The sequence below is a fragment of the Anser brachyrhynchus genome, assembly GCF_964034855.1.
Source record: "Anser brachyrhynchus genome assembly, chromosome: 2".
NCBI lineage: Eukaryota > Metazoa > Chordata > Aves > Anseriformes > Anatidae > Anser > Anser brachyrhynchus.
The window spans coordinates 33,996,229-34,021,224 of record NC_137695.1 but is presented as its reverse complement, the minus strand read 5'-3'; the positions used below and the strand labels follow the sequence as shown (position 1 = coordinate 34,021,224).

At 39.2% G+C, this 24,996-nt stretch overlaps 1 protein-coding gene across 1 annotated transcript in view; it reads right to left on the bottom strand.

Moving 5' to 3' along the window:
- Positions 1 to 24,996, bottom strand: part of DNAH11 (dynein axonemal heavy chain 11) — a 139,000-nt gene that overhangs the window by 54,229 nt on the left and 59,775 nt on the right. Inside the window, exons 22-29 of the mRNA XM_080577863.1 lie at positions 24,865 to 24,957; positions 22,994 to 23,187; positions 17,914 to 18,037; positions 17,645 to 17,823; positions 17,002 to 17,110; positions 9,621 to 9,779; positions 3,453 to 3,686; positions 1,515 to 1,661 (exon numbers count right to left, since the gene is read on the bottom strand). Of these exons, the coding sequence (XP_080433989.1) occupies positions 1,515 to 1,661; positions 3,453 to 3,656 (351 nt within the window). The 5' untranslated portion in view covers positions 3,657 to 3,686; positions 9,621 to 9,779; positions 17,002 to 17,110; ... (2 more) ...; positions 22,994 to 23,187; positions 24,865 to 24,957. The remainder of the gene's footprint in view (positions 1 to 1,514; positions 1,662 to 3,452; positions 3,687 to 9,620; positions 9,780 to 17,001; positions 17,111 to 17,644; positions 17,824 to 17,913; positions 18,038 to 22,993; positions 23,188 to 24,864; positions 24,958 to 24,996) is intronic.

Sequence of the window (24,996 nt, the reverse complement as noted above, 5' to 3'; positions counted from 1 at the left end):
GAAACCATCATCAACCTTATAAAATAGTTTTAGATTAATGTAGCACAAAATGACGCTTCCGTTCCGATGGAAACATTTCAGAAATGCAATAAAGCAATGAACAGAGGAGTACAGTAATCATTTGTGTCATGTGCTGAACCTCGTCCCTGAAACAAAGTTGCCCAAAGGTGTGATTTTCCCACAATAATCACTCTGTGTTTCATCTAGTTGCTTAATGAAGTAATTTGAATTGTTAAGGGTGTTTTTTTGATCATTCTAAATGCATCAGCAGCATATGGAACCAATACGGGAAAAGCATCACTGAAAAGTGGTTGGTAGGACATTGAGCTTTCTGATTCAGTTTGTGCAAGCTTAATTAATTGCACTATTTTGACTTTAAATTTCATTGCAATTTTTTAAACCCTATAGAAGACATGGACCAGTGAAAGGCTGAAGTCCGTAATCAACATAAACCCAAGAAACGTAAAGGTCCTGACCTAGTCTTCACTTATATCAGTGGCAAAAATCACTTTTCTTTCAATAAAATTAAGATGAGACATAAGGTCATTACTGAAAGCACTAAATAACACCTAACAACAAATTTTAAGGAAGCAAAACAGAAGAGAATGAAAGACGGTTTTAATTGCTTCCAAACAGTATAGTTTTCCCTGTTCACCAGCATCTGAAGACTGTTTACAAAGGTTTTGGCAACTTGAAGCTTCCATAGCTCAAAATCAGGTGTTAAGTGCTATTGTGAGTCGTTTAAAATTTCCTCTTTGCAGTATTGATAAATGGCACAATGGACATTAGGTTTTGTAGCAAAATGACAGAGTTGAGTGAGCCCTTCAGATTTTAACATAGAGGAACTTCAGTTCATAGCATTCAATACCACGACTTTTTTTTCAAAAATGGTGCCTTTAAAATTAGATTAAAATTTTAGAATTGCGATGGGACATTTCTATCTATTTTGTGGTGAGTGCTAATAGACATAAACCTCTCTGTTTCCAATATGGAAGTTGATAACTAATGTTAGTAGGCTTAACTGAGAGGAAAAGGAGGAAGATTCAACACTGAAGACACATACTATTAGAAATGCTATTATAAGCTTAAAATTCAAGGTTTGCACCTTGCAACATTGCAATGTACTGGAATGGACTTTTGTATCAATTGAGTTGTTCAATTCACCTAGAGCCTTAAAGCCTTTAGAAATCTGAAGTGCTCAGAGATGACTCTCTGACCTTTACTGTATTACAAATAGGTCTGATTCTCAAGATCCACATCCATTAAATGCTTGAATGAGCTCAGTATTTATTGTTCTTTCATCTCATTAAAACAGCTAAAAGGTTGGGAAAAGGCATAATGTAAAGAAAGGTCAAGTGGTAATCATGGTGTGAAATGCTGTTACATGTGTAAGTATAATAATTCTTTAGACTTTATGCTCCCTGGAGAGGAAGTTGTTCAAAACTGTTCACCTAAAAAGGTTTATTTTGTGCTAAATATAGCTCAACAGCACTAAATGGGGGAATTAGGCTGACCTTTTGCTCCTCTTCATCAGCAATGGCCTTTTCTTGGCTCACTTTCTCAGTCTGAAACCCTATCTTAGCAATCAAAACTTCAGCATCTTGATTTCTCAGTTGCAGTTCTGCGTCTTCAGAAGCAAGTTTGGATTTTAGACCTTCTACCTACAGGGCAAAAGGTAATGCATTATTTGGGAGTGAGGGCCATTAGGTATCACTCCTGAGAGATTCTACCACATATGCCCCAAAAAGCTGAAAATGAAAATAAGATTCACATACGTTTCATGGGTCTTAGTACGGAAAGTGTCACCTTTTCCTCTTTTATTTCCATACGACAGCTCCACATTTTAGCTCACACAGGATTTTGATGACTTGGAGAACTGAATAAGAACAGTCTAACTGCACCCACCAGGGACTCCACAGCTCCCTCAGGGTGCTCAAATGTCTGTCCAGTTGTTGGTTTTGTAACCAGGTGTCTCAGCAGTGCAACCAGACTCTGCTGCAGGACTGAGCAAAGGTACAAATGAAAAAGCAAGAGGACATTCTGGAAAATGCTTAGTAATCACTCTGAGCAGACAATTCAAGCAGAGGTTTGCTGAAAGGTTAAGACAGACTCAGAGATTGATTAACAAAGACTACTTGTTAGTTTGATGAAAGAACAACTTACAGCCTTACAGCCTTACAGGCTAGAAACCTGTATAAATATATCCAAGCGACACAATCTTTCCACATGTAATGCAAATGTTTTAAATACCTGCTTTTTAGTTTTTCCCTGTCTCTCCAAGCATTTTATCTTACAGCTCTTCGTGACAAAAAGCTAAATCTTAATCAGAAGAGACTCTCGTTGACCTGATCTGGATAGAGGTGATAAAGACGACAAATATTAGAGGCCTTAAACTTTTGTCACACTGAAATTCTTGAGCATTGTTCATCTTTGGTGGACTCCTGAATTCTATTACAAAACCTAAAAAATGCATATTTCCAAAATTTGTCCATCTTGAAGTGAGCAGACAAAGCTGTAAAAGTGAATTTGTCAAAACAGATGACTGTAGCGATCCCAAACCTCTCCACTCACTTTATTTTTTTAATGATTTAACTTTATGTGTAGTTCTTTCTGAAAATCTAAACAGTGCTGCATTTGATATTCTCCTCTAGAGCTCCAGAGTACAGGGACAGAAATGCTTTAGTTTTCAGGTAGCTGGCTAGATAGGAGCATTCTACACTTGAAGTTGTCAAATTACCATTCAGTCATCATCACATTAGAATTCAGAGGAAAAAATGTTTTAATCATTTACTTAAAATATCTTATTAAAAATAGACTATAAAAGAGCAGTCATCCTTTTCCAATGACCATTTATTTTTGCAGAGCTTCAGCTTGAAACGTGGGAATAAGCCAGTCAGCTCCCATTGTTAACCGCACTGCAGCAGCGCAAAGCTACAATGCCATGCAAGGATGTAATCAAGCATTTCATTTGCAGTCTTCACGTAAAACACAGACTTTCTACTTGGAATAAAGAAATTCCATGACTATGGCTTGTCATGAGCAGCTGCACAAAAGACTAAGGAACAGGTTGTGTGGTGGGGAAAGGCTTCAAAAGCAGTCTCCACCCCTTCTGTCTTTTGGACCAACTAGCTACAAATGAGCCACAGGCAGAACCACCACCACCACACCCTCTACTCCCCCCCATCCCTCCCACCCCCCACCCCCCGTCTGTCCAGACTTTGTCCTTGATCAAATGGATAAACCCCTCCTTCCACAGCCAGCTACAAAGCTGAAACAGCTTCCATGTGAAGAAAAAAGTTTCCAAAATCATGTAATTTCAATGAAACACAAAGGTACCATCCTGCAACTAATTGGTCTAATTAAAAGGTGCAGTCTGAACTATGTTTTATTAGCAATAAAATCCAGATTATTTATAAAGAATGAAAGAAAAAGTTGTGACTTTCACAGATTACCTGAGAAGCTGTTGCCTTCAGCTTTTGTATACCATTCACCAAGTGCTCCATGTGCTCTGACATCCTCTCATGTTTTTTCCCCAGTAGGCTCTTAAACAGTCCGATTTGCTCCAGGAAACTCATCAGAGTGGTGCAATTGTATCGCCTCTTATTCTGATTGTATTTGGCAATCAGCGTCTTCACACTGGTGTGGGCATAAGCCATGAAATCGCAGATGGAGTCCTGGACTAGTGGCTGCACATACCCAAGGAACAAGAACAAATGAAAAACAGGAGCAAAGAAATGTTTCAAAAATGTCAGAAAAGGTTATGTTAAAGATGGCTCATTCACAAAAACATTCATCAGAGTCTACCCAAAACATAATTCTGTCAGCATGTAAAAACTATTAAAACCTAAGTGACTCTCCCCACAACTTTTTTGCATACAAGTTAGTTAATTCTGTGCTGGCATTCGTAAAGTCTTCAGATCCATAGGAGCTAAGTGCTTCACCATGCTTACATTTTCTGAATAAATACCCCTAAAAGCTAAAACCAGAGATGATGTCAGTCTCTATGCTGCCATATGCAGAGTTAAAACTATATTGATTTTCCATTTCACCTCTGGAAATCCTGCCTAAAAAAAATAATAAAAAAATCCTGTATAGGTTAAAAAAAATAAATGCAGTTGTTACTGTAATCACACTGATCTCTACATTCCTTGTATATCGTCAAATTCCTATTCAGAGGGAAATGGATTTTTTTATGCCATTAACTTTGGATTGAACAGCACTGGAGTTGGTATTTTTCCCTTCCCCAGATGCTACCCATGCATCAGCCCAAGAAGCACGCCTCCAGCTCAGAGCAGAAGCTGGCAGCACCTTGCAGAAGGGCCCCAGGGCAACCCTGTGGGAGTGGAGGAGGGCGCAGGTCGGAAGCTCAGTCAGCTGCAGGGGCTGTACTGGATACCGCACAGAATCATGTGAGCTTTCCTTTTCATCGCGGGAAGGAAAATGCAGCAGTGGGACTGGAAAACTCTTTTCATAGACTATATGGTAATCAAAACGGGCTATGTGTATTTAAAATGGCTCCAGGTGGTCATTTAGCTGCATGGTCCTGAGCAGAGGTAAAATCCCTGTCTTTAGAAGGGGAAGGCATGGCTGAGAGCTGAAGCTCAAAGGTTCTTTTCCTAAATTTTTGGAAAACTAAACTAGCAAATACAAGATGCTACTACATTGCTTTGAATTACAGTATACTTTCCTTGGATAAAGATGTAATAAGAAACACCCAAAATTAATTTTTGCTTGTTTTAAAGGATTCTATCTACTTATACCATTAGAATATATCCATTTACATGTCTAAACAGGAATACTGTATGCAAAATGAACAGAGAAATATTAAGAAAGCCTATTTAACTCCATCATTGTAACTAACTTTCATTTTGTCCTCTATGACTTCTAGCATACTTAACTTTATAATTTGTGGAGTCACATCTCCCTCATTTTAATGATTATTTATTGCATTCTGTTCAAGATGAACCCAGTTCAATTAATCAAGGGAAGCCTAAAAATCAATTAATATGAATTAAATGAGCTACACCAACTCTTAGGAAAGTCACACATAATTTACCAAAGCATTGTCAATAATGCTTAGAGAACTTTGGGAAAATTGCTCATGAGTAGTTGTTGATGCAGTTAAATGTTTTAAGCCTACATCATTAATATTACAATCAGGCTGGTGCAGAAAGGCTTGCCCTTTTTCTCAGTAAGAAACCTCACTATTTTCTTTTGACTTTAAAAGGCTAGTTTGAAAGAATACGTATTTCACCTGTGATTACTACAACAGAAATTAAAGCAAGGACTAAACGAAGAATGATCTGCATTTGGGGAAAGCAGAAATAAATTGCTTTACAAGTTAAAAAAAATAGTTGAAGCAAAACCAGCATAAATTCATCTAATATCACACACACTTCCAAAAAAAGCTGTTTCTAAAAGCAAGAGTGGTCAGTAGGATTGGACATTTTATGCAGATTTGACCAGCACTTGGCTTCACACTTAAATCTCTTACAGCCTTTCTCTCCTTTCCCCATTGTTTATGATATGCATACCCTGCCATACAGATCTTCCTAAGAGAGACAACCTTCTCACACATGATCCTTATGAGAGGTCTCTACTCAGCAACCCTGAAAAGCCCTCAAACAACAGTTTCATTTGTAAATCAGCGAGGGAAGAAGTGGGTTTCGGTAGAGCTGGAAGTGGCCCGAGACAACTTGTCTCAATGGGGCAAAATAACTATTGTTATCAAGCTTAACAAAATGGCACAGCATGGGAGACATGCCGAGCCAGAGAGCAGCTGGTTGTAATTCACACTGTTTTTCAGAAAACACTAATCGTTCCCGAACAGACCTCTTTGATGATTGGTCTTTCCTGCATTTCCAATTTGTCACTTTCTCTTATGATAAGGTCAGCAGTGACAGCACTTCCTGACATTAACAGCTGTGGCTTTTAAAAGGGTCATTGTGGAACTACTAATTGCAGTAATTTCATTAGCATAAATTATTTATTCTGCCATTCATTTATCTCTCTCTTTTTTTTTTTTTTCCCCTAATACTACATTGTATTTTTCAATATATGCCCATTCAGGGTTGTAGGCAAAGGAAATTATTATTGCTAATTTAGCCTTATTACAAAAAATCAAACAAAAAAAGAATTGATACAGTAACAAAATCTGATTTAACTGCAGTTCACTAGAAAGTATACCGTAGCTTGAAGCCAGTAATGAAGAATAGAGTTCTGAATCAAATTCGATAGTTCCCCAAACTACTGAGCAATAAAGCTATATAAAATCTGAAAGAAACTATAAGGGTGATGCCTGTTCATTCATATACAATATCTCTATTCTAGGCCTTGCCTGACTGACAGGTGCAAAAGTGAAAATTTGAAGTTTCTAAGAGAGCTTAGACAGGAGTTTTGCCTGCATCCTCCTCCATTTTTTCCTAAAGATGTAAATCTGTCCTTACCAAATCAAATCATGATAAATCAAGAAAGAGCAGCGTCCCTGAACTTGAATGCATCCTGCAGGCCATTATCAAGCCTGGGAGTAACACCAATGCAGCTTCAAAAAGATGAGAAAACTGGGAAGTATATGTGTGTATGGGGAAAAGTATACAAGGGGAGAAGGGAAAAAGTTGTTTTAGACTTCTTTCCCATATCACATGTTGTAAAACACTTTGGAGTATGTTACACTAAGAACATAATTAATTTATCCTTGGTATGCTTAATAGTATGTGATGTTTAGTGCTGAAACACGAAGAAGCAGCATGTAAGACAGCAGCAGCAAAATATATATTCAGAGCATATAGCAGAGATGTACACCAAATTTATTTTAAAAGGGATTGATTAAATAATTCTGGTTCTTTTATTCTGTACTCAGTGCTGATATGTGAAAGTAGCTGAATAAGGAAGACTATGTCATGTTGAATACAGAGATGAAATATTTATGTTAAAATACATTAGATCATGTTTTATACCAAATGAGGTATGTAAGTTCATTAAGCTCAGTATATGTATTTCAGTATTGCTGCAGTGTTCTTTGCTTGTGCTCTTTTTACATGTAAGTTCAGCAATTTGAGTACTGAAACAGAAGAGGGCTCTTTTCCTTTATTTTCTCTGAAGGAAACTGAAGACATCCAAATCAATTAAATTTTTGATACTCTCCATTTCCCTCCGACCATCTCTGAACTGTCTACCTCTTAACCCACAATTTGGCCAGTGTCCTGAGTGAAAAGGAGAGCACGGGACCTATGTTCTGGGAAGCTTCAGCTGGCACCAGAACTAGGTAGGATCACCACTTCTTTCTGTCCAGATACTTTCATGCAAGGCAGACAGGACTTTCACACCATCCTTCAGAGCAGCTCACCATCTCCCTGCTAAGCTCAGTCTGCAGCCTCCTTCCCCAGATAGTCTGTATCTTCCAGAAAAGTACCTGGACTTGATTTGAAAATACAGAGATGGAGAATCCAAGACTTCTTTCCCAATTCTCACAATCACCTTGATTTTTCCCGGTTTTCCCTTAGCGTTTAAACCCAGATATTTCCCACACCCTCATCAGGTAGTGACATATCTGTATAGAACATTTAGGAGGAAAAAAAATCATTAGCTTAACATCAAGCTACCTTAATTAAAAATAATATGAAATATAATTATACAGTAAAAAAAAAAATCTAACAATTACTATTTTTTTTTTAATACTGAAACAGGATAATTAAGAGCTAAGTGTCAATTATGCCAAGATAATTACTGATCTTGCAGTGCTCTTCATGATGGGCAGCACAGTTATAGTATGTTTCAGGCACACATGAGTTGTTGCTAACAATTTTTATACTAAGAACAAACAAAATTCCTGAGATATCTGAAATGGGGCAAGAGAAACTGTATCAACACAGCAGCACCAGGGCCCAGAAAAGGAGGCCGCCTGCTATAAATCTCTGAGAGACCAGGGATGGCAGTCTGCAGCCAATATTCCCTGTACTTTGGGGTGGTCCTTTGCCATCCTGCTCCTCTTACTCTGATAGCCTAATACCTCTGCAATGCTCCTGAACCTGCTCCCTTTACTACCTACCTTTCTGTGACCATTCTCCCTTCACTTCCCATTTATTCATCCTCTATCTGCTGTACACCTCTCTCACCTTCCTAGTTCAGTTTTGATCCTCTTCTCCTCCAGTTGAGCCCCTCTCCTCTTCTCTTATAGCACTGTCATAGTGTCTCTTATTTCCACACCTCCTTATGACCTCTGTGCTCTGGGTTCACTTTTTCCATCACTTTCCAATTCTTCCTGTCTCCTCCTAATACTTTTTTACATTCTGCTCTCTTTGTTGCTTTTCTGTTTGGCTGCACACGCAGGCATGACTCAGGCACCACGTACTGCACCACGTATGTTGACGACACAGATATCTTCTTCACTCACGAGCAATACAGCATCATGTTGTTTCATTACCTGCCATTTATTTCACTTGCTGGGAACTGAACAGGAAAGATATCTACTGGGAACAATTAGCACCTATGTGCAAAAGAGGCTCACAAATGGTTGCTGACATCAATGAATTCTTTCCTAAAGAACTGGAATTATATAGAAATATAGTCCTTAACTATTAAAAAAAAAGTTTCAGTATTAAAGGCCTAAATTCTGATGACCAGATGTATTTTCAAAGGAGCAAAATATAATTAGTTAAGGATCAGAAAATAAAATTAAAAAAAAAGCAAATTTCTATTTTCTTTTTTTTTTTTCCATATTGTCTTTGCAGTTTCTTTCAAAATAAATGGGAAGATGCAGATTGGTATCATATTAAAAAAAAAAAAAAGACAAAAACCCCACATAGCGCACCGGACAGCAAATAGCTCTTCTACTCACACTTCAAATTTTCTGTAAGCTGCTAAAATAAAGCAGGAGGTGCTGGTGGAAAACACAAGCGAGGAGGCTTAGCACAGCCCTCTGCTTCCCTTGCAGTCCTATAGGAGGCACCAGCACGCCGCGGAGCAGCCTCTGCCCCTGGCCCGCAGCACTTGCGTGCCCAGACACCTGCAGGCTTTTTATTATTATCATTATTTTAATTCCCCCCCCCCCCCCCTTACAAAAAGTCACACTCCAGACTGATCAGGAGCAACGAGGGAGTAAGTACCCAGATATTAAAGCTCTAAATGCATTTGTCGTGTGGTTCCAGGGGAAATTTTCACCTGCTTGGTTGCTGAACTGAAGGAAAACTTGCAGCTTTGCTTTAGGTAGCCTGGACTGTGCATTGCAAAATTGGAGCCTCATTGGTACAGCACTAGTATATATATTTTACTATGTTGGGAAGGGTTAAATATATTCTCAACCTATGAAGATCCTAAACATTCTAGAACTAAAGGATTCTGCAAAGACGAGTGTGCTATAAATTACAATGCCCTTTTCTTTTTCCACTCACTTTTTTGCCTGTGAGACCTCTCTAAATTCCTCTGAAGGACCGGGGCAGTGACATGCCCCAAAAATGCAGCTTCCAGCAGGGTGAGCTTGGGCAAAATTGAGGACAACAAGTATGCAAGAAGGGGTGAAAAAAAAGCATTGTGGTTTTTTTTTCTTCCAGCTTATTCAGTTATCGATCTTTCAATGATCTCTGTTGCTTTCTTACAAGGCTGACAAGCTGGAGGCTCTGTACCTTGACCCCTCAGTTCCTCAATGAGCCTCCTGCGGATAGAGCGGAGGGCCTCCTGCAGCCACGGCCGAAGCCAGTCAATAGCCAGGCAGCTCACGATGGCTGGGAACTTCCGAGCTGGAGCTCTCAGCATGCATCCGCCGGGGAGAAACACAGAATGATCTGCAGGGAGGAGGGAGGAAGAGAGGGAGAAAGGAATTACACGGCGAGTGGAGGCCTTCAAAGAAAGGCATGCAGTGAACCGTAGCCCCGCGCCCGTGCAAGCCAGCTCGCAGCTGAGGCTCCGAACAAATTTGGCAGCTAATAAATTCAGTCAGCTAGCATTTTACCTTGGGCAAATAGGTATTTACTCCTTTTCCACTGTACGTACACTGCATACTTACCGTTTCTGCCCCGTCTCTCCACCTGGGGATAGTCGCTCAGTTTACTGTCTGTAAGTAGGAATGCAGTCACACGCTTGCACTGGCACGCAGACAGCCAGAAGGCACGCATTCAGATAGTCCCTCTGACGCAAAGCCAGCTCTTGGGTTCCTAAACCTATTCAAGCCACTTCCAGCCATTCTAACACACACTGCAATTCCATTAAAAGAATGTAAAGGAAATGAGATTAGGATCTTGGTTTCTATGTGCATGTTTAGGAGCCATTTTTTTACAAAAGGGGAAAGGGATGCCCAAATGAGGCTAAAATAGTCAGAGAAGACTAAATCTGTATTCGGCTTACCCAAGGCAATTCACATTTAAGAAGGATTATTCCAGTCTCATAGTTGTTATCTGTGGATCTACTTACTGCAGTTAGCACATGTTTTGGCCACTGTGTTTGTTTTTGGTTAATTAGCAAAATGACAGACATCAAGCTGTTAAGATGGGTCTGGATTGTTCTGTCTTAACACTGAAGTGTATAGGACTAATGTCTTATACACTGAATACCATGAAATGAGTTCTTTTTTTTTGTTCGTTCTGTACAGGACTTCTCAAATCAAATCATACAGCATTGATATTGTTCATTTCAACACAAAATATCCAAATGGTATCAGAACAGATTATCACTACCCCAACAACCACAAGAGGCAGGACAGTCTTGTTGGGCACACTAGGGAAGTGTTTGTTGGTTTTTTTTCCACCTCTGGAGTAATCTGTAAGTGACATTACATGTTAAGAGAAAACTATCTGGAAGAAAGCTAAGCCAGATGAAAAAGACAGAAGTGCAGAGAGTTGAAAGAAAAGAAGGAAAAAAGGAGGAGGTTGACCTGAGACAATATCTCAATGGGTTTTAAAGCAGTCAGAGAGAAAAAGTGGTGAGTATAGAGTAACAGTGGAAAAAGCTTCTATGCATTCTTGAAAGAAAATGGAAAAGATTTGCTACTATCTTGTAGTTTTTAAAATGCATCTCTGCACTAGAAGACACCAGATAATTTCTGCAATTAAGTTTTAGCTATGAGCAAAGATGATTAAGTTTCAGTAGAGCTGAGTCAAAACAAGAAAATCTTTTACCATTGTTCAGAAACCCCCTCAGACAGAAAAATGTTTCCTAGGGTATGTATATCTTTGCAAGGCTTGGATTTTATGCTGTACCATAGGCAATATGCATTTTTATTTCCACTCGTTTTAGAAAAATCAATTAAGAAGTGGTCTTTGGTCACAAGCACTGGTCAGTATGTATCTCAGAGAAACTTTCTTTCTCATAGCAGGATAAAATGAGTGGGATTTTGAGATTATTGGAAGCTTCAGATCAATGGCACCATTTTCAGAAGCATAACAGCAAGAAAAACAGAAATGGTCCATTTCTGTTGGGAATCACAGTGGAAGCAGGAAAGGCAGAAGTGAGAAACAATCATAAGAGAAAGAAGAGATAGAAAGCTGAAAAAGGGTATGAGGAAGAAGCAAGAAAGGCAAAGAGAAGTAATGATGGACTTCCATATTGTGGCAGACTGGAAGAGAAATGATACAGATGAAAATTATATGTGGCATAAAATAAAGAATTCACTGAAATCTTTACTGATGGGTGAACCATAAGCATTAAATAAGTTATAGCCCCACTGCACTGTGAGCTAACTGCATGTTCCACTTTTTAAATCCATTTAATTCTTTATGTTTCTAAATGGAGGGTATTCACTAGTCTATTTTCAACATGCTTACCAGCTTCCCATAGCTACATCATTTCACAGTACATTTTTAATCTGTCTCATAAAACCGGATGTGGAAGAATATTTCAAGTTAAAACAGAGTTTTGAATCCCCCTACTGATCTAGTTTATTGTCAGAGAAAAAATACCTCTCTCAGGTGAGCCTAAAATTCTAACCACAGGTGATTTGCCTAGAACGTATTTAAGAGCGTGTCATCAAGAGAAACCAATGGTTTAAAATCAGTTGTGGCCTTTGACAAGAATTACAAGCATCAATGCACATTCTCACATTTGAAAGAAGAATGTCCAATGCTGTCTTCTAGAGTCTTGGCAGAAATATAACCATTGGTCTATGCTCATGCAAAAAGAAAATGGAGTCTGGGTTGTCCAGGGACAATACAAAGACCAGCCACCAGATCAGTAAAGTGGTCAGAGGTACAGAGAAGATTTCATCTACTTTGAATGTATTCAAGAGAAGCAAATGGCAGAACTATCCACACAAAAGTCCATTCTAGCAAAGTAATGAAATCTGTGATAGAATTTTAGAAAGACCACAGAAAGATCTTGGAACTTACAGCAAGATCTTATCATGCTGATCAGAGAGAGGAACAAACAAGGAAGAAGTAATCAAAAGGATGCAAGAATAAATTGTCTCCACCCCAAAACTCTGAGTTAGAGAAGTAATATAGATGAAGAATCTTCTAGGTCTGATTCAGGATTCTCAAATACACTAGAAGTATCTTTGAACTTTCCGGAGTTTCTTCTTTGTTACACCATAAACCCTTTGATTAGACATTCTCATTCATGTCACCTCAATTTCTGATAAAATTCTAAATTCAGTTATGTTATCAGAAACACAGTGAAAAATGTTCCTGTTTGGGGCACCTCGTTTTCTCCTCTCATTCCTCTAGCAGCCACCTTCTCAGATCTGCATACCACCCTTGATACAGTAGCAACAGTAGTGGAGAGCCTAGAGATATCTGTCCACCCTTTAATGTTCTTCTTACAAGTGCCCTTGCTGTAGCAGCGGTGCCAAACAATCTATCACACCTTCAAAGCTGCAAAACACACACAGACATGCTGGAAGTTATCTTTTCCACCCTCCTACACTGCTCACATTGCTCATATTTGGACTTAACCCTCTAAGTATTGGGCTGCAAGAAGAGTCCAAATCAAAGTTTGGGGCTGTTTGCCAAACAGCAATCAGTATTTAGCATTTTCCTTAATTTTGTGCTTTATGTAACATTTTATGCTTCCTAAATATTAAACACAATTGTTTGTATGAATGATTATTATTCCTGGTCTATTTACATCAGTCTTACGTTGAGCTTTAGGGAAGAAGGTACTTTCTCTAATGTCATTTGATGGGAATGATTTAAAAGATCTAGTATCTATAAGGAGCTGCATTAAGTTATATACACTGCAGATCCTTGAGAAGATAATAGTGGCATTTCAGGATTGCTTACTAACTTTCTGCTAGTCTCTAAATGTCAGATTTAGTAAACCATACCCAGAATCCATCTGTTTGCTCCTTGATCTTGTCCACCCCACCAAAAAAAAATCTGAAAGTTTTAGAGTACATTATAGTAGTATGTTCTAATCTTTATTCTAATCTCATGTTTATCTAGCACTAGAGCTCATATGGATTACCACAGGCTCTCAACACTTCCATAACAAACAAGTAAGGAACAGGGTGTAAACAGACTGATGAGTGAAGGCAGACAGGAGAAAAATGGATGAAGTATCTAGCAAAAGCTGGTGAACATAACAAGTGAATCATTTTCATGCAGGCGACCAAGATATAAAAATTACAGTGAGAGTATCTCATACAGTAATAGAAAGGCTTATGAAGTTCTCCAAGGTAAATCCATTCCTTTCTTTGAAAGAAACATGGATTGAAAGGTACAACACAAGTCTTTCATATGACATTTTTAAGATTTAAATTGGCACAATTGTATAACAAAGACAATCAGTGTGGATGGAGTACTACAGATGTCACTATGTTGCTTGTCAACTCAGCCTCCTCTTGTTGTTCTCAGATATGTGAGCTCTCTAGGTTCACTTAGTGCTTCAAACAAAGCAGGACAGATCTTAATACTTATACAGTATCTTAATACTAACGAACTAAAGAGAGCCACAGCACAGGCTTGACCATTGATCTGATAGAGCCCATCCCATTTAAGTGTCAGCACACTCACTTGCATGGTTTTGTTCCCTGGGAAACCACGTGGTGCTGTGGCAGGAGTAAAGAGCTGTATAGACCAGGAATCACCCCTAGCTGGCTCTGCAATGACGCTGCCATTTTGTGAGCAGAGGAAGGGAAAAGCTATGTCACGTGGATGCCAGCCATGTCATGACACTAGTCTTCAGCATCACAAAATGGACTTCAAATTTACTAACATAGAAATATCCTTAAAAATCAGTTCTCCACAGCACTCAAGATGTAAAGGCTGACATCCAAATAAATAAATAAAGCTTGGAACTTTTCATGGAGAAACAGGAACTTCATAAGAGCTTGCCAATTACAGGAGAAGCTGTTTTTTGTGCTACAGAACTTATGAACTCTGAATAGGTTCTCAGCTGTCTAAGAGCATAACTGAGCCTTCATTTGCTGGGGAAGCAGTAGCTGCATCTGCCTCTCCCTGGTCCACCTGCCTCCGTGGTGGCAACTGGTTCGTAACTTCAGAAATTGTCTGGGAGGTGGGATCGGTCTCTTCCCATCACACACCATCTCTTGTACGCTTACTTCCCATGAATCAGTCAAAAATAATCTTGTCTGGGCTAATATTAGTCTAACACAGAACCAGAATCCCTAAAAACGTGTATCTCTGGCTAGAATTAAAGCATTCAACTTGATAGGCATTTATCCCCTTGAAGAAACAACTGTAACAGCTGGCCAAAAGCCAGGCCATGCTGGAGCTGCACAAGTACCTCTCTGCTTCACAGATGAAAGATGTTGTCAGTTGCGAAACAGACCACAAGAAAAAGCTAACATACCCTGATGAAAGAGGATTTGGAAATGAAGATAATGATTTGAAAGAAAGGTATTAGTAATAACATTACTAATTACACCACAAGATTACCTGTGGTGATGCGATGCAGGGCACCTGCCTATGTTTTATATTAATTCTGGCTGAAGCATGAAAATGCTGGACTGCTGAGTCCCTTAGAAAATATGGACCCAGCTAAATACTAAGAGGACTGTGCAAGGAGGAGAACATGATAAGGATGTGATGGCTAAAGTAGTTCAGTCCAGTTTGAGTATTGGAAAGGCACTGGAGAAATGCCATTCCCCCCAAACAGGAGAATAATTAGTTCTTATTGCTGGGACTTCACAGCAGCCAGAATTGAGAGACCATAAACTTCGAAAAGTGAGAAAAACAGTCAATGAGGAAACCTGTTCAAGAAAGGGGAGAAAACATTTGTAGCAGAGATCAGCAGCTCATGAAGAAAACTGGCTACACAGAGATTGAATAACTGAGACTCAGTTAGAAAAAAAAGCCACATAATATGTAAGGCTTTATAATATATAATAAGTTTAAGAGCACTGAGGAAACCAAGAGAACTATTAAGAAATGTAGAACTCAGAAAAGTAAAGACCTGAAGAAGCAACTATTTCTCAAGGGCATGGATATGAGGCAAGAACAGCTAATCCTTGCTGTCCTTTGAACTCCATCTGATTTTGTAATTCGTTTGTTTTTGGCAACCTTTCAACTTTTTCCCCAAACTGGGACCAGGCCTAAACATCTTGGAGCTCACATGGCCTATAGAAACATACTTCTTAAATGTAAACTTTATGATAAGTATACTCTTTCAAGCATTTCATCCTTGCCTTTCTTTCTAAGAAATTATAGTAACTTGCAGAGTATTCGAGAGTGGTTACTGCACAGAGATGTGGCATATTAAAAAAAGTGGACCTCCAGCAAACTGTGAGCCTTAGAAACCTGTTAGCCTATGTAATGGCATACCTTAAGCTCTGTCAGTACATTACCATTTACAGTGTTTAGCCATCAGTAGTGTTTGCCTAAGGAGTATTCTTATTTTTAATTTATTTCATCATTCATCACCAAAGCTTTTGAAATCCTCAGGTGCATATACATCCCTGCACACACTTCAGCTGTGAACCCATGTTTTCTAATGGTGCAATATACTGTCTTCAGCTGACGTGCTTCCAATTTACACTGATGTAAATTTACACCTACAAAAATGGCACATTCTCAGTATGTTAATAGCAGAATTGATTGTTACTTCTAGACTGAAAACAATGAAACAAAAACAACACAAAACCAAAGAGGTATGGTGGTCCAAAGAATGGCATTGTATAGCATTGTATAGTTTGGATTCTTGAGCTGGGTTCTGTGTGGATTAGCACAGGATCCTGATTTTTTTTTTTTTTAAATGAAATGGGAAAATGAGACTATATCACTTCACTAAGGTTCAACATTCTGAAACTAAATTCTCCCATTTTGTTCCCTTTCATGTTTTACTGGTCTTTTATTCTTCAAACCCAGGGAAAGTAGGAGGCAGGAGGTCACCCAGCACTAACTAAAAGTCCATACAGATATCTGCCAGTGTGTTAACTCGTGAAATTTATGTCTCCTTTAGTACTATAATGTGTCTACTTTGCTTCCTTGCAATATGAATAGATATCTCCTGTTCTTGCCTCCAGAAGTGCTAATTTGCACAGTGGGTGGACTGGTGAAATGGTTGCAAGGTAAAAGGCATTTGAAAGCTGGCTTTCAAAAGCTCTTAAAAAGAAAAAAAAAGAGAAAAAATGTAGGGGGGGGTTAAGGAAAACACAAAGGGAAAGAAATGGGGAAGAAGAAAATGAAGAGATATTAGACACCATATTTTTCCAGTCCTTTCTTTAAAAATGTACACATATGCAATGGTCATGAAACATAGACAAATAGTACTGACTAGAAACAGATATACTTAGGGTAAGCACTGCTATTGATCTTGTCACTGAAGTCCAGACAAGTAAAAACAGTATGAATAAGTCAGACAGAATATGTCACACAAGACAATTCGCCACTGGCTTTTAAGGTCTATAACTTAAAATAAATTTGTGGAGGGACAGAGGTGATGGGAACAAAATTAGACACAAGAGGGAACATCAGCAAAACTGAAGCAAGAAAGAAAAAAGGAGAAGATGAGCAGGAGAAAAAAAAAAGCGGGAGAAAGTGGTATATTATAACCACTTTAACCTCACAATAACCACTTTAACCTACTGAAGTTCAACAAGAAGTACCCGAGAAGTACCTCCAGCAGTTTTCTTTGGTGTCTGTCAATCCCATGTCTGGGATTTCTTTTCGGACTCCTGCAATTATGCCCTCCACATCTTCATCACTGAACAGATCTGGAACCTCTCCTGTGAAAAGACAAAGGGGAAGTTAGGAGAAGCCTTACACAATACACCCAGAGAAATAATCTACATGGTATTTAGCTTGAAGGGGTTGCGACACATACCTAGAGATATGTTATGATAATAGATCAAGTAACAAAACAGTTTACCTCCTGTTCCCTTACCTTTTCACCTAAAGAGAACAAATCTTTTTCAAGGGAGAAGAAATAGCATTGCTTCAAAAAGGCAAAAATACTTGCCGATAGGAAATTCACCTGCTAATGGTGTAACCCACAGAATAGTGGTTCCTTCCCACCCCCCCCCCCCCCCCCCCTTCAGGCTGTTTGAAAAATGTTTTCCAGTTTGCTTGCAAAAAAAAATAAATAGCAGTTAAAACCCTTCAAGATGGTCTTCAACTGTATAGCATTTTTTCTTCCTTTCTCCACATCCTCACATTCAGAATCCAGATTCTCTTATTTTCAAAAGATGGGTGAAACTGCGTTACTGTCTGTTATACCCATACAGTCACAAGGAAATTGCTTGAAGTCAGTGAAATCATACCAAAGAAAACATGATATTAAGTGAAAGAAATTCCCATCTCCCCCAAATCAATGCACTTATGCGTGGTAAGCCTTAGCAATTTGTCTCTTCAGCGGGCTATGTTTTCTTAGGCAGGTTAGACTCAATGCTCAAGTTGGCTGGGTTGATATGGCTTCTCTAAAGGCTTCTCTTACAAATACCTGAAAGAAATAATCACTTCAAAGTTCAGTGAAACCACAGATCATTTGTCTTTGGAGAAGATCTTTCAAGAAATGTGTTGGTCTAATCACCTGATGCCAACAAATCATTAATCAGCACAAGAAAGCGTTCATCTGGAACCTGGGCATCTGTCAGCAAAAACACTGTGGGCATGTTCTTGGCACCAGTCTTGATGTACAAACTGGCAAGATCTACCTGTAAGGAAAGGAGGCAATCATTCATGTTCTGTTAAAACGATACAGAGAAAGCATGAAATGCATGTTAGTGAATGGCAACGCATTGCTGACTTCTTCCTTTTTTCAGTTTGTTTACATATTGGTAATTTGCTGCATAACATCCAAAGTGAAAGGCATCTTGCCTCTGTCCTTGTATCTACTAACAAGCATTGAGGTTTTGACATGACCAAGTGTTGAAGATAAGAACAGGCCACTAATGAAGGAAATCCTCCCATGAATATTCTAAAAAGGTATATTGCAGCCCTACTGTCATGAGTCTTTTTTTTTTTTTTTTTTTTTTAAATGAGAAAGCTCTCCTAAATAAATTTACTTAAAGGCTGAGCAGTGAGCTGCTACTTTTTCTGTCAAAACACAGTGGTGCTCCAGAGAGGGACATGGGACCATTGTGGTAGCAACTGTACAAACATATCATCAAAGGCTGGAAAAGATCTCCATGGTCATCTGGTCCAACTGTCCCCCTACCACCAATATCACCCACTTAACCATGTCCCTAAGCACCACGTCCAACCTTTCCTTAAACACCCCAGGGATGGTGACGCCACCACTTCCTTGGGCAACCCGGTCCAATGCCTGACTACTCCTTCTGAGAAGAAATGTCTCCTAATTTCCAACCTAAACCTCCCCTGGCGCAACTTGAGGCCATTCCCTCTAGTCCTGTCACTGGTTACCTGTGAGAAGAGGCTGACCCCCAGCTCCCCACACCTTCCTTTCAGGTAGTTGTAGAGAGCCATAAGGTCTCCCCTGAGCCTCCTCTTCTCCAGACTAAACAACCCCAGTTCCCTCAGCCGCTCCTCACAGGACTTGTGCTCCAGGTCCTTCACCAGCTTTGTAGCCCTTCTCTGGACATGCTCCAGGGCCTTGATGTCTTTCTTGAAGTGAGGGGCCCAAAGCTGGACACAGTACTCAAGGTGCGGCCTCACCAGAGCAGAGTACAGGCAGACAATCACCTCCCTGGTCCTGCTGGCTACACTATTCCTGACACAAGCCAGGATGCTGCTGGCCTTCTTGGCCACCTGGGCACACTGCTGGCTGATGTTCAGCTGAGCATCAGTCAGCACCCCAAGATCCTTTTCCTCTGCACAGCTTTCCAGCCACTCTGCTCCAAGCCTGTAGTGCTGCATGGGGTTGTTGTGGTCAAAGTGCAGGACCCAGCACTTAGCCATGTTGAATCTCATCCTGTTGGCCTCTGCCCATCGACCCAACCTGACCAGGTCCTTCTGCAGGGCCTTCCTACCCTCCAGCAGATTGACACTTCCCCCCAACTTGGTGTCATCTACAAACTTACTGAGGGTGCACTCAATTCCCTCATCCAAGTCATCAATAAAGATATTAAAGAGGATGGGCCCCAACTCTGACCCCTGGGGAACACCACAGGTGACTGATCACCAGCTGGATTTCACTCCATTCACCACTGCTCTCTAGGCCTGGCCATCCAGATAGTTTTTAACCCAGCAATGAGTGCACCTATCCAAGCCATGGGCTGCCAGCTTCTCCAGGAGAATACTGTGGGAGACCATGACAAAGTCTTGGCTGAAGTCTAGGTAGACTACATCAACAGCCTTTTCCTCATCCAGCAGGTCGGTTACCTGGTCATAGAAGGAAATGAGGTTGGTCAGGCAGGATTTGCTTTTCATGAGCCCATGCTGGGCCCGCCAGCAGCTGTGATGGAGTGTAATTACATTTGAAATAAAGAATAAGGTCAATGCTGACTGATATGAACATATTGCCACATGACCTAGCAGACAGCAAATCCTTGTTGTTTGTTTTTTTTTTTTTTTAGCAGAGTATTGTAAGTTTCCCACTCAGAAACAGCACAGGGGAGTGATGACTTGTGCCTACACCTTGCACTGCATATCATTTGCCCTGGGAAGGAGGGCACACTTGAGAGACCATGTAAGATACTGAAGAATAGTCACCACTTTGCCAAAACAGAACAGTGCATTCCTCCCCTCTCTGAAAGCTGATGTCTCAGGCTGCAAGGCTAACATATAGCATCTGGGGAGACTGCCATGCACAAAATTTAGCGGTAATCATATCCTCATTCAGCCTCGTCTGAGATTTAGAAGCATTGATTGTTGTACACTTTGAGTGAAGAGGAAGAAAACATTTTGCTCCTTCCATCTTTGCTCACATAGATAAGGCTCAGCCTAGCAAAGCCTTGAGGCCTATAAGCCTGATAAAGCACCTCATTCTACTAACCTTCCTTATCTTTGCATGAGCAGTTTCACTGATTAAACGATTCACATGCAACAAGGACAAAATTTTGCCCTGTGTTCACCCGTAGCAGTTTTATTCACTAAATCAATACATGTGCAAAAATTTGTAGCAAGCAGTTAATTTTAACTACCAAAATTTCAAACACATCTTGGTAGCGTGTGATGTATCTGTCTTGGAGGAAGTGAAGAAACTACCAAATTTCTGTGAAACACATAAACAGACACCAAGATATCCTTTGACCACCCCGTTTTTCAGAGATAAAGAAAATAAGAGGTACAGCTGAAAACCACGTGAACCACAGGGTTTGTTACTGTGAACTATACTGCCTCGCCTGTGATTTTATCAAGCATGTGCAATAACAAAGCAACACATTCTTGAAGTAGTTAACTGTCAACAGACTCAAATAATATCTATTAGTTTACCCTCAGGTCCTGGATCTCATAGTCTTTCTTCAGTGTGATTTGGAAAATCTCCATGGAGTAGATGTATGCTGCCAGCCTTGACAGGCTTTGTTTACCACTACCACCTACTCCAACTGGAAGTACGTAACCCAGGGACTTCCAGAATATGACCAGCCTGGCAGCTGGTGACAAAAAGTAGTAACATAACGTAGACTTCAGCAACCCTAGCTGCAAACTTTCTCAACTTCTTTTTAGCACATTGAACTTAACGTGTTCACTTTTGTGCCACTGTGCTCCTGACACCCAAAGGTACATTATGTTCATGTCAGCATCCAGTTTCTTTCCAATATGCGAGCAAACAGAAAGAGATGCTTTCCTTGGTCAAATGTTGAAGGTAACTGTAGTGGTTTACAATGACCAGAGCTGTCTGGCAGCTCATTCTTTACACTGAGCTGCTCTAAAGCATCATTCCAAGATCCTGACAGATGCTGACTTGCTTCAGGATAAAAAACTAGTTATCTTCAGAATAAAAACCTAGTTAACTTGAAGGGTTGGTTAGCTGGGTCCTAGGAACGCATGAGAATTCCATTGGGGGGGGGGGGGGGGGGGAGATATGGGGAAGGGGGGTGGATATCAACCTCCTCATTCTCTTAATATCTCATGCCCTGAAAAAAATAATTCTGCCCTCCCCCCCCCCCCAAAAAAAAAGAGAAAATTTGTAAATAAATAAATACAAAGACAATGTACCTAATTTTGATGAACCTAATAGGGAGGTAGAAACCTGTTCAACCCAAATATTACTGGAAGCCAATCCTCTCTGACCTCATGGTAGAATCTTGTCAGCCTTACTCATTATTTCAAAATGGAACCATGAAAATAAATGATAAAAGGTGGGTGAAAAAAAAACACCACAACTTTACAGGATTTAATTTCACATTTACTCTTCAGGGACTGCCAAACTGTAAAGCTAATGTACCGTGCCACTTCATTTGCCAAACTGGGATACTACCGTCGGTCACTAGACTTCAGAGAAGAAGATAATGGCTTACCAACATTTGCAAGCAAAACTGGTGATACCTGAGAAGGCTTCTGTCTGAAATGCTGATGATTATCACATCAACCTCTAAATCGGCAGAACAAGATCTACAGTCCCTATGAAAGATCCATACGATTATCTTTGTAATTTAATCTCTTTTTTAATCCTCTTGGATAGAAACTACTACAATAGACTGCTTTGTCAAGAGCGCCTTCTCTTATATGGTTTCCACCTGAATATGTGCAAAGAGAAAACAACAATGACATTGAAATTCTAATCCAACTCAATAAGAAAAGCTTCCATGTTAAATGATTTGTCACTGCAAATAATAGAAAATGCTTTAACAAAACTAAGCTCTGCCAGCATGGGCCTCTCTCTCTCTTTCTGGAAATCATTGATAATACATATAACTAGAAAGACTGAATATGTTGAAGAAGGTTTATAAATAATGACAAGGAGCAACAATGATGTCTGTGACTCATCGATTCAGCAAAATCTTCACTTCATCTCCTGAAAATAGGCTGTTTTTCTTCAGCACAGGAAAACAAAGCAAATGTACTTTTGAACTTTTCAGAAACAGAAACTGTTATTTTGGGCCATGGTGACATTAAGAAATTACACAACATGAGAAAAAGTACATTAAATTGAGATAAGGTAAGAATGCATATGAAAAAATCTACAGGTGAAAAAAAAATATGATCACACTTAGAAGTTTGGGCTGGATTAGATCTAAAACACACAAGGCTAGGCAACTTAAGGCCTGCCATGCAGTGGTATCATTCAATATCTATATGCTTAAGGTATTTTCTTACTTGTTCTTATTTTGAATTAATCTAATTTTAAAAGCATTTTCCCTTTCTTGGACATAAAAGATAAATATTACTTTTCTTATAAAGGCCAATTACTTCATTAACTAATAAAGCAGACTACAGAATTATTGATTGTCTTTTCAAACTTGGAGAGTAAGTGTTGTTAATATCTGTGCAGCACAAAAAAAGGTTGAATCTCTGCTTAAATAAACAAAACGGAGCTTAGCTTTAACCACAGAGCCACAATCTACTTTTCCATAGCAGCACCAATATACTATGTTTAGCAGAAGTATTGCTGCATGATGTCCTCCCATAACCCTTGCATTAAGAGTGTTATGAGTCAGCACTGCAATCATCTCTAAAGAGCAGATGCAATGATTTCATGCAAACATTAGTAGAATCATCATTAATTACTTGCTCCCCACAGGAAATTTTATAGATACTCTACTTACACATGCTGCATGCTACCCTCAAATAAGTCTAGGTTCATCAAAGCATGCATTTCATTGTAGCTTTCTAGGAACTCCTTAAGTACATTCCTTAGTACTTCCCATCCCTTCACTGGTTTGTAGCAAGGGGCTGCTCTGCTGTTTGCAAAATGGCAATAGATGAGCAGAAATTGCAGCAGCACTTGGTCTTCCACATTCTACCAGAAAGTGAGAGGAAAAAAAAAAAAAAGAGTTAAAAATTGCCCAAAACATAGCACAAAAATGTTTTCTGAAAGAGTAGTCCAGTAATGTAGTGATTGACATAACCATGCACTATCGGTGCACTCACACAGTGCCTCCAAACAGCCAGGCTTCAAGCAACTGTTAGCATAGCTGTCTATGCCTTTAACTGTTCATGTCTAAACTATTTAAAACTAAGGAACAATAATTTGTTTGTGACAGGAAGTCACTGCTCAATCTAGGTCCACAGACTACCAAATATTTTAATTTGTCTATTTTGATGTCATTTATATACTTATTCTCTCTCTCTCACTCCTTTTTCACTGGCAAATGGAAAATAGAAAGGAAGAAAAAAGTGTCAGTAAACAAAGATGATGTTTTCAGTTTCCCTTTTTATTGAATAAATTCAAATATTGCCCTCCCCCCCTTATTCCAAACTGTCAAGAAAACTTTTGTTTTTTTTTTTTTAAGTCAAACATACGTGAATTCAATATGTTTATTTTAGTTCATGTTTCTGCTGCTTTGTCTGGTGCAAAATGAGCATGCTTTCAAGTGAAAAGTTTTTGAAGGGCGTGTAGAAACAGTAACATGGTCCTCACTTGGTATTGGCACCAACATGCACTAGTTCCAGAAGAAACTATATATGCCATATCTACTGTATAATACGTGACACTATTTTGTCTTCCTTCTGCCATGTCTGATAAAATGAACAATACTGAGAAGTACTATATTTCGTTATGTATGACAAGTTAAGGAAAAAAGGTATACATTACAAGGCTTAACTGAGAACATCAAGACAAAGAAACATACTTGTATCCCAGCTTATATCTGCAGTGTTTCCATTCTGAAAACCAGATAGTTGTATTATGCCTCATCCACATAGAGCAGAAATACCAAAATGAAACCTGTATACCTATTTTATGTATGTCTTGAAATTTACAGTGCATTCTCTCTTATAGTTTAATTCTAAATACAGATACTTTTTTTTGGATTACCAGCAATGCTCACAGTTCAAAAAGCACATGCATTTTACTGACGTACTCTGATGCCCAAAGGAGAATGTAGTTTAAAATTAATTGAAAAATAACTTAATTCCTTTTATATATATATGTATACACATATACACACATACGCATACAGTTAACACTCAGGTTAAACTATTCAAGGAAGGAAAAATAAAACAGAAGGAACAATTAGTCAGGAAAAACAGAAGTATATTCTTGTGGTTGGAAGTACAGAATTTGGAAACTGAGAAAACAAAGACTACAATTTGTTTCTCCATACACAATGAAGGACATGAAGAGTCATGTCCACAGACATGTTGCTACATCCCCATCCTAGCAAAGGCTCAGGTGTTTGCTTTAAGTTACTAAAAACACTGCAACAGAGGTATTTGACATTACAGTCAAGGGAAGAAATTACCACCTCTGTAAAGACTAAAACCAATCTTCTCAAGGGGAAAGCTTCCTTGGTTTCTCCTTATCACTTTCTCTGACACCTGCTTTTCCTTGGTAAAGAAGATGCTTACAGTGGGGGCCGAGAATGAAAAGGTAGTATGCTACTGCTACTTACAGTTTCAGTAAATAAGAGCTTTCTCTACCCAGTTTTCGATTCATTGGCATTAGGCAAAATATTTTCAAGCTACTCACACATACCTCAAAATGCCTGTGCGTAGCGTCCATCGTCATTTTATGAAGTAAGTTATAGTCTTTGTTTTCCACCAGTTTAGATATCAGTCAGATTCTTTCCTTAAAGACATTAACCCTACCGATTAGATATCTAACACG